This window comes from Salmo salar, chromosome 01 (genome assembly GCF_965601325.2).
Source record: "Salmo salar chromosome 01, fSalSal1, whole genome shotgun sequence".
NCBI classification, from domain to species: domain Eukaryota; kingdom Metazoa; phylum Chordata; class Actinopteri; order Salmoniformes; family Salmonidae; genus Salmo; species Salmo salar.
In genome coordinates, this window is record NC_138291.1 from 165244515 (window position 1) to 165263453 (window position 18939).

Sequence of the window (18939 nt, forward strand, 5' to 3'; positions counted from 1 at the left end):
ACATAAAGCTAATGTAATAGAGGAGGAGGTTAACATCAGGAGGAGCTGTTACATAAAGCTAATGTAATAGAGGAGGAGGTTAACATCAGGAGGAGCTGTTACACAAAGCTAATGTAATAGAGGAGGAGGTTAACATCAGGAGGAGCTGTTACACAAAGCTAATGTAATAGAGGAGGAGGTTAACATCAGGAGGAGCTGTTACACAAAGCTAATGTAATAGAGGAGGAGGTTAACATCAGGAGGAAGAGGAGGAGGTTAACATCAGGAGGAGCTGTTACACAAAGCTAACGTAATAGAGGAGGAGGTTAACATCAGGAGGAGCTGTTACACAAAGCTAATGTAATAGAGGAGGTTAACATCAGGAGGAGCTGTTACACAAAGCTAATGTAATAGAGGAGGAGGTTAACATCAGGAGGAGCTGTTACACAAAGCTAATGTAATAGAGGAGGAGGTTAACATCAGGAGGAGCTGTTACATAAAGCTAATGTAATAGAGGAGGAGGTTAACATCAGGAGGAGCTGTTACATAAAGCTAATGTAATAGAGGAGGTTAACATCAGGAGGAGCTGTTACATAAAACTAACATAGTCCTTACTGAAAGTCAGTGGTGGTCAACTTTGAGAGATAGTCTATATGATATTTTACTGTTCCTTTAAAGAAAATGGCCAATGTGTCGCACGGACAACTGGTAAAGTATGCCAAAATATAATTGTATTCAACATTCTGGCATGTAGAGGTCGTGAGAGAATTTTCCTGATTCAAACGCTAATTTCGCCCTGACAGAATTCAATGCAATTTAATACCGCGTTTCCTGTCAAGCGGAGGTGGAGACGAAGGGGTGCTCGACATCGTGCACTGTTTGCGCGTGTCTGTTCTGTGTGTGGATGTTAAAATCTGAAGAATTACCAGGGAAATTAAGTTAACGTGTAGGCCCTACGAGTAATTCAACCATAACCAGGTAAATTGAACTAAGTAGATGTGCCGATATGTCTTGTGCCGTGTGTATGAATATTTAGAGATTGTCGAGGTGCACAATACAAATGTTTTCTTCGCAGAAAAATGCCTGTTCTACAGCAGGCCCGCCACTATCTTATTTCTCAATACACCGAATAGGTTCAGTGGGATATCCCCTATTCCGCCTATACCTTTCTATTAATATCGTTATTAGTGAGAAAAATGTTGTCGAATTACCGGTGTCCTTTGAGAATAGGACAACGTAAAGAGAGGGTTTGATGGAGCAGTGGCCAAGTAGCGGAGGAACATGGTTGCTCTGCGGTGTCTCCTAGTGACACACACCGGGCATAAGTGCAGCCCGAGCCACTAGAGGGATACGGGCCTGCCGGGGGTGGCGTTGCGACAGCCAAGGCATTGAGCTTCGGAGACAATGTCCTCAACATACGATTTTGTTGGAAAGCAAACGTTCCTATTTATCAGCTATAGCCATATGCAGACGATGTTACTGTTACCACAGGTAAAGTTAAATGTTTGTATGGATGGTAACAAATTATTTTTGGATTCAGTGTTAAAAGTCGTTCTCGGCTATTATGTATGATGACGGCAAATCGCGTTTGGACATGGATTGTCGTCTATTTTAACTGGCTATACAGTAAGTTACATTGACTCATCTGTCCACGTTGTATTCGTGACCAAATGATATCTGAGTTTTTGTGGTCATTATTTGATTAAACAGTAGCCTAGGCTTGGTCTTCTCTGGGCTTTTAGCCCTCCCTTCTTTCTCATCTGACTACTGCAGCCTGGGATGTCGGCAACGTTGTTTATCACTCTACTTGGTTGATATAGAATGGCGGGTTTGAGTATCGCGCTACACATGACCGCCCCTTACACCTGCTAGTTTGATGCAGTACATTCGTGCATGACGTAGTCTATTTGTAGATTACCCTAATTTTGTTGAGTGTTAAATTAATAAAACGTTCATATTCTGGCAGATTTTTGTCTTTTTTTAAAAAACAATTTAGGCCAATGCCCTTACTGCATTGCTGTAGCTATACCCTGTACCTATACCCTGGTCTCAATTGGGATTCCCTGTATAAATAGAGGTTAAATTAAAGCATTGTAATTATCATGATACTCAGTAAAGGACCATTTCAGCAGTAATGTCATGTACTTTTCAAAGGTTTTCTATTCCTTTCTAGGTGCATAATCAGAAATACAAGACCAATATGAGGCATTGCCCCCTATGGGCACGCATTTTTCAAACACCTGAAACATCCCAAAATTCTCCAACTTACGGACGGGGGATGAGCCCCCCTCCAGACCACCCCCCTCACATACTTTGTGCCCTCTCATCCTTTGTGCCTACAGTGAAAATCTGAACAATGATAATAAAAAATAATGTATGATATGAATACAAAAGCTGTATTTTGACTCTCTCTTGTTTCCTTTTTTGTTTCAGATGTAAAGATGTGAGTGTGGTCTGAGGCAGCTGTGATCCCATGCTCCAGCCCCCACACCCACCCCAGCACCACACTAGAATGTACTTGAACTTGCCTCCAGTCGCGGCTTTGCACACAGAATGGAGGTCATCGTGCGGTGGTCTGCCCAGAGGCTTTAGCGGTCTGCCCCTGTGCTTCAATGACTCTGACAGCGACTTGTCCACCACTGGAACACCCATCTCAGAGAAGGTCCAGATGATCATAGAGAGCCTAAGGAGCACCCAGTCCTCACTCAACATGGGCGACGAGACAGAGGGGAACCAAGTGCTATCAGGGCAACCGGTACAGGAGGCTGGAGCCCGGGGCTCCCAAGGCCAAGGCTTCAAGGTCCGGAGGGGGCCTCCTGTGGTTATGGGACCCAAGCCCAAATTCAGAGGCCCTCTTCCTCTCACTCACACTGATAACTTGCTGGCACTGCCAGAAGTTTCCTATAATGTTGATTCGGAGAGTTCTGACGGCGATGACTCTGTAGATAGAGGCATCGAGGAGGCCATTCAGGAGTACCTGAAGGAAAAGGATGACCACAAACGCAAGGCTGAACCAGAACCAGCCACTAATATTTTACAGCCACCCAAGATTCCCCGGAGGGAGGCTGCTCCAACCTTTCCAGAACCTACTAAACAACATTCCGACAGCAATAAGGTTTTAACTGCCAGCAACCAGGTTCCGAGAAGTGTCAAAACAGAGACGCACAACACAGCACTACCCATGAAAAAATGTTTGAAAAGTAAGATACCCACCTGTAAAGAGAATCCCTTTAAGAAACTGGACACAATAAGTAACGCAGCGGTGATAAAAAAACGATCTTCTTCGGAACAGAAGAGAGGCCCCTCTAATTCCAACCCTCTCTCTGACAAACGGAAGAGTCCTGTACTGAAAGCAGTGAAGTTGGAGGAACACTTGTCTGACAGTGACAGCAGCAGCAGTAGTGATGACGGTATTGAGGAGGCTATTCAACGCTACCAGCAGGAGAAGAAAGAGAGACATGAAGGAGGCAGACAGTCCTCCAAACCCCTTCTCGTCCTCAAAGAGGAGTCCGACTCCAGCAGCAGTGATGACGGAATAGAGGAGGCCATCCGCCACTACCAGCTGGAGAAGCAGAAAGAGAAGGGTGTACCGAAGATCTCTCTATTTCTACCCAAACAAAAGCAAGTGGGTAAAGCAGTGGCTCCCCTGCACTGTCCAGAGAGCACAAGCACTCAGGCAGCGGCCATGAAAAAACACAAACTGTCAAAAAAGAAGAAACCTGAGACTAGGGATTTAAAATCATCTCTACCTTCTCAAACTCCTGGTTCCTCACTCTCTCTTATCACCAAGAGATTAGCAGCTAGCAGCCCCAAAGGGAATGGCCTCCTCCTGTCGACTAAAGTGGAGCCGCTGCGAGAGAGGGAGCAAGAGCAGTACACCACCCCATTCCCAGCCACTCTGAAGGTGAACACCACCACCACCACAGCTGAGCTGTTGTGTGCTGAGGCCATTCTGGACATTTCTAAAGCTGTCATTAAAATGCCAGGGGCCTTTAACCCTAACGTAGCATCAGCAGGCCATATCAATATTAACAGTAGCTCCACGGAGTCCACCGCCACCACTTCTCTTCTCATCTCCACAAACTGCCATGATGATGATAATAATAATAATACAAGTGATGATGAGAGCTCCATTGATAGTGAGGATGGGATCGAACAGGAAATCCGGAAGTTTCTTGAGAAGAAAGCCCAAATGCACAAACTGCCACCTGGGCCCGGCTCAGATGTTGGTACTACAAGTCCAGGTGGAACCAACACAATAACAGAACCAGAGAAAAACACCAAACTGAATCCGGCCCAGAAGAAAACACTGAGGCTGTCTGTGACGCAGAAAAGAAAGCGCAAAGAGGAAGGTGGCAGCAGGAGGGGTTCCAAGGAAGGAGAAAGTGATCTCAAAATGAAAGAAGAGGCACTCCCAAAGCATTTGACCAAGTATGACTCAAGGTCATCTGTTTCCTCCCTGAAAAAAGCCCCACTGAAATCAGTGAGGGGCTCAGAGAGGAGGGGGGAACCTAAGAGTGGAGACAAGAGTAGCTCACTGGACAGTGACGAAGACCTGGACACTGCAATAAAAGACTTGCTCAAGACTAAGAAGAAGTTGAAAAAGAAGACTAGAGATGTGAAGTTGAAGTCAAGGAAGGGCCTTGAGGATGAGGAGCCTTTGTCTAGAAAAACAGAGTTAAAGAAGCTGGGTATGGACCATGTGCCCAAGACTACCAGCCTTTTGAAAACGAGCCTTAAAGTCACTACTACTACTGCCCAGAGTAGTAACAACAACAGAAAAAAAGGCACATTTAGTAAGCATGTGTCACAGTATCCACAGAGCAATGAGAAGAAAGAGCCCCTCAACCAGACAGATGGGATGGACCGATCTCAAGGGAACAGGGATGTGGAAGGCCTGTCAAGAGAGACTAACCCAGTTGTGATTCAGATCAAGGAAGAGAGCAGTTCAGTGGACAGCGACGACAGCATCGAACAGGAGATCAGAAAGTTCCTGGCAGAAAAGGCCAAGGTTTCTACTACCAGGGTGAAAACAGATGATAGAGAGGAGATCAGGAATGGCAAGGGCAAAACTACAGTCCCTCTCACGGAGAAATGCATCAAATTGGAAAATCAGCTGGCTGAAATTCCAAGGATAGACGCTACTCAATTCCCTGACCTGCCTCGTCAGAGCAGTTGTGAGCAGAGAGGAGTTCCGGACAGAGAAATCTTTCCAAACACCCCCCCTATCCAGCCAGTGCCAGGAAACCACACCCCAGAAACAGCCAGTGGGTCGTGCCTCGTCTCAGCCCTCACCCCCAGCTCCTATCCTCCAGTGCTGGAGCCTGCCAATGGCGCTGTGTCTGGGGCTGCCAGATCAGAGAAGAGGAGGAGCTCTAGTTCAGATTCAGGAAGCGGTGATACCCACCAGAGTGCCAACTCTGAGATGGCAAGGTGTCACAGCTACAGGTCATTTCCCAGCACCAGCTACCCCTTGCCCAGGACTGACTCGGAGCAGTGGTGTAAGAGCCAAGTGATCCTCACCACTGAGACAAAAGAGAAGATCCATAACAGGAACCCATTCCAGTACAGCTCACCTAGTTTCGGTGAGAAGACGGCCACCACTCCAGCGTATCAGTGTGTAGTACCAGCCAGTATCTATCCGCGTAGGAGGAATATTGAGCCTGCACCGGATACACCTGTCTCCACCCGTCCTGCTGCTGTACGGACTGGGAGCAGCATCAGATCACCACTGGTTCCATTCCACCGCCCCTCCTCAGAGACCACATCTACGTCGACTGCCGTCTTCAGCTCCCCGTTCCCCAGCCTGACCAGGAGACCTACGGAGACAGGACCATCAGGGAGGTACTTCCTTCAGGGTCATGAGTCAGGCAGCCGCTGGGGTCAATCCCCAACCCTGACCCCGGGGCTGTCAGAGAGCAGCGTGGTACACGTGGCCAAGGACAAGACAATGTTTGTTGAACTGTCCACGAACAAGACCAACCACGTTCAGGTCAGAAGCAGGGAGGTGAAAGTGAGTGAGGGAAAGGAGGAAAGCAGGAGAGACTTGCCAGGAGGAGAGAGTGAGAGAGAAAGGGAGTGCAGGAAGACAGAGGAGAGAGGAGAAGAGCAGATAGGAAGACGAGGAGAGGAGTGTGTAGATGAGACCGACGTCAGCGAGTCAGATGAGAGGTCGAGCCCAGAGCAGCAGGGCTTTCCCACTTTGTAAGTGCAGGCTTTTTCCTTGTTTGTTAGGTCACATAGCAGCATCACATAACCTTTGTTTTATGTTAGTTAGCCTATTGAGTGAGCCCTCCTTCCTGGTGGATGTCATGTCAATTCAAGTACATTTGTTAGTTCGTAGGTTCCAATGGATTGTTTGTTGTTAATACACACACAAAGCCTCTTTTTATATGTTTGTACATTTTATACATCTATTTAAATACTGTAACGCAATGTCATTGAGAATTTAAGACTAAAATGTTCCTTTTTTAATTTGTGCTCTTAGATTATTATTTTAAATTCTTATCATTGAAACCCTTAAAAGCAATATCAGCCACTGCCCTGAAACAACAAGCAGAGTGCATGAATGTTAGTACCACCCAATGCACAGCTGTGTCTGGTTGTTTCTTACAGGAAATAAGATGGTTATTTTTGTCTCACCAATGTTTCACTGACTGTTTTTGTAAAGATACAACATATGAAAACCCTATCAAAGCCCTCTTAAAGTTATCAGGCCAAAGATATAGGCCTAACCACCCAAATATACTATATGAGTAATTGGTACAATAACATATTGGGTCAAAAATGAACAATTGAAGACGTCATTTTACAGGGAGCAGTGAGTTAGTGTTTTGAAGCTCTATGGATGACTGACTGAAGGGACTTATTTTTATCATGCAAATACGTCAGACTGTATTCAACTAATATGTTTGTGTGCGTGTTTGTTCCCTTACCCTCCTTGTAATTTGTCCATTGGCCAAAATCTTCCCTTTGCATTCTAATATAGTCTTCCTCTTTTTTTAGTGGCATTAACACATTTAAACAAAAAAGTATCATATTGTATTCTCATGACAAGCCAGTTTAAACCTTGTCATAAAGGAGGCATATATTTATGTTTGTTCTCTTTCAAGGGTTCTGTCAGCAGTGGTTCAAATAGCAAAAGCAACTAACCCCAGTCTCAAATGCTGTTTTTACATGTGGTTTTTGTATATTTGCTCTGTTCTGTCGCTGAAAATATACAAATACGTTTTGAAACATGAAGAAATTTTCCTCTACAATCAAAGGCACATTGCCCATATCAATAGTTGATTTCCCTCTGACAAACTGTCAAAAGCACACAAATCATCAAGGATCTTTGTATTTCTTGACTTGCAGTTTGGTTGTTTTTTTGTTTGATGTTCTAGTAGTTTTCTTGAATTTTGTTATGTGAAAATATTATTTATTTAGTTTATGGAAAAAAGGAGGGGGAAAAAAGAATTGTACTGAACATGCTGTGCATCGCCAGTTTTCCTAAATATTTAGCAAAAATTAAACTTTCTCCTTTTTCGCCCGTCAAAGGAAAAAACAACTTTGACTGTATCTTTTAAAGTGCAACCGTGTAATAAAGAGTGAATTTCATCAATAGTGATGCATCTCTTATCTAATTCAATTCAAATGTATCCTCAACAATATTATAAACACCTTGATATTCCTCAACAAAGATGGGCCGTACATACATCACAGCTCTTCAAGGTGTTCTTATCAGCTGCTACTCTTCAGAAGGACACTTGCCACTGGAGAAATGTGCATTTCTGTTAAACAACTGTCTACCTCTTGCTATATTATCCCTGTATATGACTCATTTAGCTAATGTTAAAGGCCTTCGTGTCCTCTGACCTCATCATATTACCAAATCAGAATGACTCAGCAGTGAGGGGTTCAGCAGTACCTTGGGCCACTATACATGGCTTCTCTCTCCTTGATCTCTCAACATCTCCCTCTGGTAACAGCATGTAAAAGTCTGGTCTGCGGCCAGCCGGCCACACCATTTACATTTCTCTACTGTTGAGAGTGATATGATCCTACTGGCTTCATGGTTATCATGATGTTCATAATGTCTAGTTCATAAGCAGAGTGAGGATAGGAGTCTGTGTTCGACATCAATTTTGCTCAGTCGCTGATTGCCGACCCCAAATTATAGGGCGTGTTCCTCTGTCCAGGCTTAGCTGACGCATGCCAGATCTTACAATGCCTGGATAGGTATTTTACAGCATGTGAACCACATGTTATAGCTATCTGGTGTATGACGGCACAGTCGATGACGTGGCACGCAACGGTTGGTTGATGCATTCAACGTCTGAGCAGGGGAATGCGACCATAATGAGTAGTCATTCATAATGCAAGGTGATGTGTAGATCTGTCTGACTACATAAACATGCACTGATGTTTCCTCCCCTACTCTGCCTTGCCCCAGGTCTCTGTCCAGCTCCATTGACCCTGGTATCACCCTCAGCCCTTACATAGCATTGAACACAGAGGAAAGGAGCAAGAGGTTCAGATGGATGTGTAAAGCTGTTGCTGTAAATCAGCCAAAGGTACGGTGACGTACAGCGGCCAATTAAGCACGTTGCACACTGCCCATACAATGTCAATCAAACACCAACTAAAAACAGAGATGGATAGGTGTGCCTAGTGCTTAATTTGAGCCAGCACCTCTCTGTTTTGTTCTGGGAGCTGTTTGGCCGGATCCGGTACCTCTCATGGCATGAAAAATAATTGTCATTTTTTACAATATAAAAATTCAAATGAAAGAGATCAAAGTTAATTTGAGTTACCTCTTTGTTTATTGTCCTGCCCCAACCCACCCAAAAAAACGTAATGTGAAAAAGTAGATTTTCAGCCTGGGCCTGATATTCTAAGAGTTGATTCGGGTTGGGCCAACCCAGACTAATAGTTTGCGTAACATTGTAACCTATGTTTGAGACCAATGCGTGGCCATGGCTGTGTGAGTAGCACACCTGTATCTCTCACAGAACAAACATTTTCCCAATGTGTAAGTGCCTCTACTCTCCTGCTCTATGCTACTACGCAAATACAATGATATGCATGCAATGCTTTATTATTAAGGTAATTCTTTTTTCTTATGTGTTCCAGTACCTCAGGCACCCCTCTCTCCCGCTCACATTTTGTTCCGGCACCTCCCGATTTACAAATTAAGTACTGGGTGTGCCCCTATGTTTTTGTTTGAGTTTATTAAGCATTGTAATGGGCAGTGTGCAAGGGGCTTTACAGTGTGTTCCAATCTGTCTGGAATAGGTTTGTGATGAATTGGGGTTTGTTGGCTTGGTTTGTTAACAATCGATTCTTTCTGGGCTCTTTTTCAGAAGACCAAGTTTGAGAAACCTGTGAAGAGAAAGCTCCAATTTCTACCTCTATCCAGGTACATTTTGTAGGCAAATCTTGTCATATTTAACCTACTTGATAACACAATAGTACAACATTACATTACATTTACATTACATTTAAGTCATTTAGCAGACGCTCTTATCCAGAGCGACTTACAACACATAGATAAATAAAGGATTAGGCACAGACATGGTTAAATTAGAAAATAAGGAGGGTTCATTGAGTGTAATGAATTGTTTTTCTTTGCAGGAAAAATAAATCAACTGGGAAGTAAAGCACAGATGTTTTTTTTACAGGAAGATCTTTCAAGATTTATTATCAAACATTTAAATGAGTATATGCCATTTAGCAAATGCTTATATCCAAAGCAACTTAGTCATGCGGATGTGTACTGTTATTGTTGGTGAAGAGGGTTTGTCTGTTGTATGTGAATTGTTTGATTCTGAATTATGTTGGTTATGTTGAAATTGCATTTGTTATTGCTCAACAATGTTTTAATTATTTATATTTGTTTCATATTTGGATACATTTTTTTTTTTTAGGCTATGGTTTCTCAATATTCAAATTGACAGTTGTTGAAGAACGTTTTCAATTTCAATACATTTTATAGATTGACTTCTACATCACATTCATATTAATGTTCAAATATAATTTATTGGGGGGAAAAAACACAGTTCTGAAAATCAACATATCCCAAAAAATGTTGATGTTACAGTATTTGGCTAGAATTTGACAATGAATTATGTAGACTACAAGAGTATACAGTATGGTTCAGTAACTGTGCTATTACAATTCAATAAAGTTTTTGAATGAGCATTCAACTACATGCGTGCTCCTGGGCGTTGTGGTCCAATGGAAATGATTGACACGTGATCTAGTGCGTACGACACATCCAATGGACTTCAACTACCAGTCGCATGTTTCTTTGACCTTCAGTGGGAGGGGACAACACGAGCAAGCATGGCAGCTGGAGTTCTTACCAAAGGTACATTTTTATTTACATTATACAGTCAATTCATATATTTTGGTTATGATTATGACATGAAATATATTTAGCATCTCTTTTGCTACCTTGCAAGACTGTACAACCTATCCTCGTTTTTAATTGTCCGACAATTCAATTGCACAACCATTGCTAACGTTAGCTAGCAGTAGCATCACACATCCAAATCAAGTTGGATGGTCAACGTTACAATGTAATGTTTTATATGTTATAAACTAGCTGCTGTCTTTATCGTCTGACTGCTAGCTAACTGACTATGCTGGTGGGTTTCTTGTAGGTTTATGCGGGTTCCGCCAGCCCCGGATTGTTGCAGCCGGATACTCCTGTAGTGGACCTCTCTATGCAACTGCTACCGCAGTCAAAACACTCCCTTTGCGAACGGACAGCACGGGTAGGCAGAGTTGTCAGTGACACGTACAGTTTGGTATCTTACAGTAGTTAATGCTATGGATATTTAACACGAATTCATAAAGCTTCTCTACAATCACAAAGAACTAACCACTTCTCGATTATTCTTTTTTTTTTAATAGCGGCCACTGACAAGATCCAGAACTTGCCTCTTGAAACGCCAGATTTCTTTCGCTTGTCAGAACTCTTCTCCTTGAAAGATCTATTCGATGCCAGAGTGCACCTTGGACACAAGAAAGGCTGCAGACACAGGTTGGATGGCTGATTTTCATAGTTCATCTGACAATTATGTTCTCATTGTGGTTCGTATTGACCTTATCTACCATATTTACTTTACTCTTGCATCAGCGTAAAGTAAAACCAGCTGGATTATCTTCATAGGGCAACATTAAAACATTTTTTTAAAATGTATTAACCTTTTATTTAACTAGGCAAGTCAGTTAAGAACAAATTCTTATTTTACAATGACTGCCTACCAGGCAACAGTGGGTTAACTGCCTTGTTCTGGGGCAGAACGACTGATTTTTAACTTGTCAGCTCAGGGATTCGATCCAGCAACCTTTCGGTTCCTGGCCCAACGCTCTAACCGCTAGGCTACCTGCCATCCCAAAACATGCCTTGCAGATTTCATATACAGAGACAGACAGCATACTGTAGGTATGAACAGGAGCACATTGTCACACAAACATTGATCTTGATTCTCTCTCCCTTCATCCCTATCTACTAGGCTGATGGAGCCCTATCTGTTCGGCAGTCGTCTGGACCAGGACATCATCGACCTGGACCAGACAATGGAGCACCTCCAGAGCGCCCTGAACTTCACCGCCCACATCGCCTACCGCGGTGGCGTCATCCTCTTCGTCTCCCGCCGCCGACAGTTCGGCCACCTGGTGGAGAGCACGGCAGGGGACTGCGGAGAATATGCCCACACACGCTACTGGCAGGGTGGTCTGCTCACCAATGCCCCAATCCAGTACGGCCCGGGGGTCAGGCTGCCTGACCTCATTGTCTTTCTCTCAACGCTCAACAACGTCTTCCAGCAGCATGTGGGGGTCCGCGATGCGGCCAAGATGAATATACCCACGGTGGGGGTGGTGGACTCTAACTGCAACCCCAGCCTGGTGACATACCCAGTCCCTGGGAACGATGACACACCAGCCGCAATGGAGCTGTACTGCCGCCTCTTCAAGATGACCATCAACAGGGCCAAGGACAAGAGGAGGCAGATAGAGCTGCTCCAGGGTCTATCGCCAGCGGGCCTCACACCGGGCTCCCCGTGAGAGGCACTGGTGGAATTAATGAAGGGCCCCTTTTTGAGTTCTTTGAAAATGCATTCTTCAATTTTACTCCCTTGAAGTTAACCCTGATCTGAAATGATAGGATAGGTGAAATCTCTGCCTTTTGGCTAAGATCAAGTGTAGTATTTGAAAGCAAGTGTTCCACTTCATTGTTTACACTAACATAACAAATTGTTATTTGTCGGGTGTATCGAAATGCATGTGTTCCTAGCTCCAACAGTGCGGTAGTATCTAACAGTTCACAGCAAAACACACATCTCAAAGTAAAATAATGGAATTAAGAACTATATAAATATTATGTTCATGTCAGATTAGGGATTTATGCCAAGGAAGGGTGGGTAAAGCATGCATTTAGGTGCGGCAGATAGCCTTGTGGTTCGTGTTGGGCCAGTAACCGAAAGGTTGCTTGATCAAATCCCCGTGCTGACAAGGTAAAAATCTGTCGTTCTGACCCTGAACTAGGCAGTTAACCCACTGTTCCTAGGCCCGTCATTGTAAATAAGAATTTGTTCTTAACTGACTTGCCTAGTTAAATAACGGTAAAAAAAAATATGTATATATTCAAACATGGCCAAGGAGTGTACTGCTAAAATGCTATATGAAGCACCATTTTTCAGCAACATATTTGGTGCATTTGTACAGTGTTGTTGCTATTTGTCTAGATTTATCTGTGGAGAAACTGTGGTTTACAAAGTATGTAATTGCAATGTTTGCTCCATCAAACTGATCATGTTTCCAGATTATTTCTAACATTCAGCTTGACATTGTCTGGTCAAATAAAATTTTAAAAAAGAAGCTATTTCTGTATCAAATGACATGAATGCACTCATACTATTTCTCAAGTAAACTTTCTTTTCACTAAATATGTGTGGTCTCCTCATGTGCTTTTTCTACATTCCAACTATTTCCTTGAATTGTACTGGGCTAAAATCTTAGTGTACCCAGTCATGAAAAAACAATGACTGAATTCATCTAAAATCCTTATCAGTGTAGCAATAAAATACAAAATGGCGCTGGCATGTATAGTGGCTGTTTTATGGGTTCCTGACTAATTATACTATTTTCCACTGATCTTAACTTTTTTTTTTTTGTACATTATGTTTCTGCCATCGTTTCATATGACCGAAAAGAGCTTCTGGACATCAAAACGGTGATCACACCACGATTTGGGTGAAGAATTATACTTCAATGACTCAGCCGCTCAAGACATGCTGCTCACCCGGGACCAGGTCCTAATCCCCGACACTCGGAAGAGGAAAAGACAGATATAGAGGCTGACGTGGGGGCAGCCTGATGAAACTACCTCTACCCCCGTTCTATTGGCGAATGTACAATCACTGGAGAACAAATGAGACAGGTTCCGTTTGAGAATGTCCTATCAACGGGACCTGAAGAATTGTAATATCCTATGCTTCGTGGAGTCGTGGCTGAACAAGGACATGGTTAATATGAATCTAGCTGTTTTTTCTATACATCGGCAGGACAGAACGTCAGTGTCTCGTAAACTCGAGCAGGGGTGTGTGTCTCTGTTAACAACAGCTGGTGCACAATCTCGAGGTTCTGCTCGCCTGAGTTAGAATACCTCATGATAAGCTGTAGACCATACTATTTACCAAGAGAGTTTTCATCAATATTTTTCGTAGCTGTATACTTACCACCACAAACCGATGCTGGCACTAAGACCGCACTCAACGATCTGTATAGGGCCATAAGCCAACAAGAAAATGCTCATCCAATGGCAGTGCTCCTAGTTGGCAATGATTTTAATGCAGGAAAACTGAAATCCGTTTTACCTCATTTCTACCAGCATGTCACCTGTACAACTAGTGGGAAAAAACTAGATCATCTTTACTCCATACACGCATACAAAGCTCTCCCTCGCTGTCCATTTGGCAAATCTGACCATAACTCTATACTCCTGATTCCTGCTTAAGTAAGGATCCGCCCTTTTTTTTCAATTTTCGCCTAAAATGACATACCCAAATCTAACTGCCTGAAGCTCAGGCCCTGAAGCAAGGATATGCATATTCTTGGTATCATTTGAAAGGAAACACTGACGTTTGTGGAAATGTGAAAGGAATGTAGGAGAATATAAGACATTAGATCTGGTAAAAGATAATACAAAGAAAAAACTGTTTTATTTGTGTTTTTTTTGGTACCATCGTCTTTGAAATGCAAGAGAAAGGCCATAATGTATTATTCCAGCCAAGGTGCCATATATATCTTGGCCACTAGATGGCAGCAGTGTATGTGCAAAGTTTTAGACTGATCCAATGAACAATTGCATTTCTGTTCAAAATGTTGTATCAAGACTGCCCAAATATGCCTAATTTGTTTATTAATAACTTTATGTTCAAAACTGTGCACTCTCCTCAAACAATAGCATGGTATTCTTTCACTGTAATAGCTACTGTAAATTGGACAGTGCAGTTAGATTAACAATAATTTAAGCTTTCTGCCAGTACCAGATATGTCTATGTCCTGGGAAATGTTCTTGTTACTTACAACCGCATGCTAATCGCATTAACCTACGTTAGCTTAACCGTCCCACAGGGGACCCACCGATCCTGAAGAAATTACCCTGTTTAAAGGTTTTACATCGGCTACGGCCAGCGTGATCACACAGTTGTTTGGTTTGTGTCATAGGGCAGCTCGTGGCTGGGTTTCCCTTCGTAATCCGTGATAGTTTGCAAGCCCTGCCACATCAGAGCCAGTGTAGTAGGATTTGATCTTAGTCCTGTAATGACGCTTTGCCTGTTTGATGGTTCGTTTGAGTGCGTAGCGGGATTTCTTATAAGTGTCTGGATTCGTGTCCCGCTCCTTGAAAGCAGCAACTCTATAGCCTTTAGCTCAGTGCGGATGTTGCCTGTATTCCATGGCTTCTTGTTGGAATATATACATATGGTCACTGTGGGGACGACTTGGTCGATGTGCTTATTAATGAAGCCGGTGCCTGATGTGGTAAACTCCTCAATGTCATCGGATAAATCCCAGAACATATTCCAGTCTGTGCAAGCAAAACAGTTTAGCATCCGCTTCATCACACCACTTCCGAATTGAGTGTGTCACTGGTAGTTCCTGTGTGAGTTCTTGCTTGTAACATTCACAAGGCCCCAGGGCCAGACATATTACCAGGAAGCGTATTCAGAGCATGCGCTGACCAGCTGGCAAGTGTCTTCAATTACATTTTCAACCTCTCCCTGGCACAGTCTGTAATACCTACATATTTCAAGCAGACCACCATAGTCCTTGTGCCCAAGAACAGGTAACCTGCCTAAATGAATACCTACACGTAGCACCAACGTCTGTAGCCATGAAATGCTTTGAAAGGCTGGTCATGTCTCACATAAACACCATTATCCCAGAAACCCTATACCCACTCCAATTTGCATACTGCACCAACAGATCCACAGATGATGCAATCTCTATTGCACTACACACTGCCCTTTCACACCTGGACAAAAGGAACACCTATGTGAGAATGCTATTCATTGACTACAGCTCAGCGTTCAACACCATAGTGCCCTCAAAGCTCATCAGTAAGCTAAGGACCCTGGGACTAAACACATCCGGCCAGGCACGACTCCAACACCATCATTAAGTTTGCTGATGACACAACAGTGGTACTGATCACCGACAACGATGAGACAGCCTATAGGGAGGAGGTCAGAGACCTGGCCGTGTGGTGCAAGCATAATCTCCCTCACCGTGATCAAGACAAAGGAGATGATTGTGGACTACAGGAAAAGGAGGACCGAGCACACCCCCATTCTCATCGACGGGGCTGTAGTGGAGCTTCAAGTTCCTTGGCATCCACATCACCAGCAAACTAACATGGTCCAAGCACACCAAGAAAGTCGTGAACAAAACCTATTCCCGCTCAAGAGACTGAAAAGATTTGGCATGGGTCCTCAGATCTTCAAAAGGTTTTACAGCTGCACCATCGAGAGCATCCTGACGGGTTGCATCACTGCCTGGTATGGCAACTGCTCGGCCCCCGACCGCAAGGCACTACAGAGGGTAGTGCGCACGGCCCAGTACATCGCCAGGGCCAAGCTTCCTGCAATCCAGGACCTCTATACCAGGCGGTGTTAGAGGAAGGCCCTAAAAATGGTCAAAGACTCCAGCCACCTTAGTCATAGACTGTTCTCTCTGCTAATGCACGTCAAGCAGTACCGGAGTGCCAAGTCTAGGTCCAAGAGGCTCCTAAATAGCTTCTACCCTCAAACAATAAGACTCCTGAACAGCTGGAATGCTGCTGCTACTCTCTGTTATTATCTATGCATAGTCACTTTAATAACTCTACCTACATGCACATATTACCTCAATTATCTCAACACCAATTCCCCCGCACATTGACTCTGTACCGGTACCCCCTGTATACATAACAGCTATTGTTATTTACTGCTTGTTTTTAATCATTTGTTATTCTTATCTCTTATTTTTGGGGGGGTAGTTTCTTAAAACCACATTGTTGGTTAAGGGCTTGTCAGTAAACATTTCACTGTAAGGTATGTATTTGGTCACGGATACCTTTTAAAAAAGTAGGGGCGTGGATAAGAATGTATTTTTTATTTTACCTTTATTTAACTAGGCAAGTCAGTTAAGAACAAATTCTTATTTACAATGACGGACTACCCCGGCCAATCCCAGATGACGCTGGGCCAATTGTGCACCACCCTATGGGACTCCCAATCACGGCCGGATGTGATGCAGCCTAAGAAAACAAGTCAGTATCTGGTGTGACCACAATTGGCCTCATGCAGCCTGACAACTTTCCTTAGCGTGGAGTTGATCCGCCTGTGGAATGTTGTCCCACTCTTCAATGGCTGTGTAGTGGCTGAAATTGGAACTCTGTCATGTTAATCCAGAGCATCCCAAACATGCACAATGGGTGATATCATTTACATTTTAGTCATTTAGCAGACGCTCTTATCCAGAGCAACTTACAGTAGTGAATACATACATTTCATGCATTTTTTTTTTGTTGTTGTACTGGCCCCCCGTGGGATTCGAACCCACAACCCTGGCGTTGCACACACCATGCTCGACCAACTGAGCCACAGGGAAGGCTATGTCTGAGTATGCAAGTCATGGAAGAAATGAGACATTTTCAGCTTCCAGGAATTGTGTACAGAACCTTGCGACAATGGGCCTTGCGATAATATTGTCTCGGTTTCTCTGTGCATTCAAATTGCCAACAAATATAAATGCAATGTGTTGGTTTCATGAACTGAAATAAAAGATCCCAGAAATGTTCTACACGCACAAAGCTTATTCCTCTCATTTGCCAAATTTGTTTACATCCCTGTTAGTGAGCATTTCTCCTATGCCAAGATAATCCATCCACCTGACAAGTGTGGCATCAAGAAGCTGATTAAACCGCACAATCATTACAGGTGCACCTTGTGCTGGGGACAAGACTACTCTAAAATGTACAGTTTCGTCACAACTTAATGCCACAGATGTCTTAAGTTGAGTGAGCATACAATTGGCATGCTGACTGCAGGAATGTCCATGAGAGCTGTTGCCAGAGAACTGAATGTTAATTTCTCTGCCATAAGGCAAATGTCGTTTTGGAGAATTTGGCAGTACCTCCAACCGGCCTCACAACCGCAGATTAAATGTAACTAAGCCAGCCCAGGACCTCCACATCACCTGCAGGATCGTCTGAGACCAGCCACTTGGACAGCTGATGAAACTGGGTTTGCACAACCAAAGAATTTCTGCACAAACTGTCAGAAACCGTCTCGGGAAGCTCATCTGCTTGCTCATCAACCTCACCAGGGTCTTGACCTGACTGCAATTTGGCGCCGTGGGCAAATGTTCACCTTCGATGGCCACTGGCACGCTGGAGAAGTGTGCTCTTCACGGATGAATCCCGGTTTCAACTGTACCGGTGTAACGGCTGTCTGAAGGAGTAGACCAAGGCGCAGCGTGTTGAGTGCTCATATTTAATTGTAATCGAGACACTTTGAACAAAACAAGAAAATGACAGACAAACAGTTCTGTCAGGTCTAACAAAACACTAAACAGAAATTAACCACCCACAAAACCCAAAGGAAAACAGGCTGCCTAAGTATGGCTCCCAATCAGCAACAACGATATACAGCTGTCCCTGATTGAGAGCCATACCCGGCCGAAACAAAGAAATACCAAACATAGAAAAAAGGACATAGAATGCCCACCCCAACTCACGCCCTGACCAACCAAAATAGAGACATAAAAGGATCTCTAAGGTCAGGGCGTGACAAACGGGTAGATGGCAGACAAGGTGTATGGTGTTGTGTGGGCACGGTGTGGTTTGGGCCGGCATAAGCTATGGACAACATCCAAATTAATTTTATCGATGGCAATTTGAATGCACAGATATCTTGAGATCCTGAGGCCCATTGTCGTGCCATTCGTCCCCCGCCATCACCTCATGTTTCAGCATGATAATGCACAGCCCCATGTCGCAAGGACCTGTACACAATTCCTGGAAGCTGAAAATGTCCCAGGTCTTCCATGGCCTGCATACTCACCATACATGTCACCCATTGAGCATGTTTGGGATGCTCTTGATCAATGTGTACGACAGTGCGTTCCAGTTCCCGCCAATACCCAGTAACTTCACAAAAGAATTGAAGAGTGGGAGAACATTGCACAGGCCACAATCAACAGGCTGATCAACTCCATGCTAAGATGTCACGCTGCATCAGGCAAATGGTCACAAAAGATACTGACTGGTTTTCTGATCCACGCCCCAACTTTTAATGACACTATCTGTGATCAATCTGATACATTTGTATTCTCAGTCATGTGAAATATATAGGTTAGGCCCTAATTAATTTATTTCAATTTACTGATTTCCTTATAAGAACTAACTCACTAAAATCCTAATTG

At 43.7% G+C, this 18939-nt stretch overlaps 2 protein-coding genes and 1 pseudogene across 2 annotated transcripts; all 3 read left to right on the top strand.

The window, feature by feature from the left end:
• Window positions 1–757: 757 nt before the first annotated feature.
• Window positions 758–10039, top strand: LOC106568827 (uncharacterized). Its single transcript, XM_014139532.3, has 5 exons — window positions 758–957; window positions 2413–6183; window positions 8414–8534; window positions 9324–9379; window positions 9595–10039. The coding sequence occupies exons 2-5, from the start codon at window positions 2453–2455 to the stop codon at window positions 9617–9619; spliced, it is 3933 nt and encodes a 1310-aa protein (XP_013995007.3). The 5' UTR covers window positions 758–957; window positions 2413–2452; the 3' UTR covers window positions 9620–10039.
• A 153-nt stretch (window positions 10040–10192) lies between these two features.
• Window positions 10193–12917, top strand: LOC106568849 (28S ribosomal protein S2, mitochondrial-like). Its single transcript, XM_014139580.3, has 4 exons — window positions 10193–10330; window positions 10626–10739; window positions 10879–11008; window positions 11484–12917. The coding sequence occupies exons 1-4, from the start codon at window positions 10306–10308 to the stop codon at window positions 12034–12036; spliced, it is 822 nt and encodes a 273-aa protein (XP_013995055.1). The 5' UTR covers window positions 10193–10305; the 3' UTR covers window positions 12037–12917.
• LOC123726790 (uncharacterized) lies at window positions 12145–12317 on the top strand (annotated as a pseudogene).
• Window positions 12918–18939: the final 6022 nt, after the last annotated feature.

Coding starts and splice junctions, on each gene's coding strand:
- LOC106568849 (XM_014139580.3), top strand. CDS start 10,306: ATGGCAGCTGGAGTTCTTACCAAAG. Junction 10,740..10,878: donor TTTGCGAACGGACAGCACGG/GTAGGCAGAGTT, acceptor TTTTTTTAATAG/CGGCCACTGACAAGATCCAG. Junction 11,009..11,483: donor AAGAAAGGCTGCAGACACAG/GTTGGATGGCTG, acceptor CCTATCTACTAG/GCTGATGGAGCCCTATCTGT.
- LOC106568827 (XM_014139532.3), top strand. CDS start 2,453: ATGCTCCAGCCCCCACACCCACCCCAGCACCACACTAGAATGTACTTG. Junction 6,184..8,413: donor CAGCAGGGCTTTCCCACTTT/GTAAGTGCAGGC, acceptor GCCTTGCCCCAG/GTCTCTGTCCAGCTCCATTG. Junction 8,535..9,323: donor TTGCTGTAAATCAGCCAAAG/GTACGGTGACGT, acceptor GCTCTTTTTCAG/AAGACCAAGTTTGAGAAACC.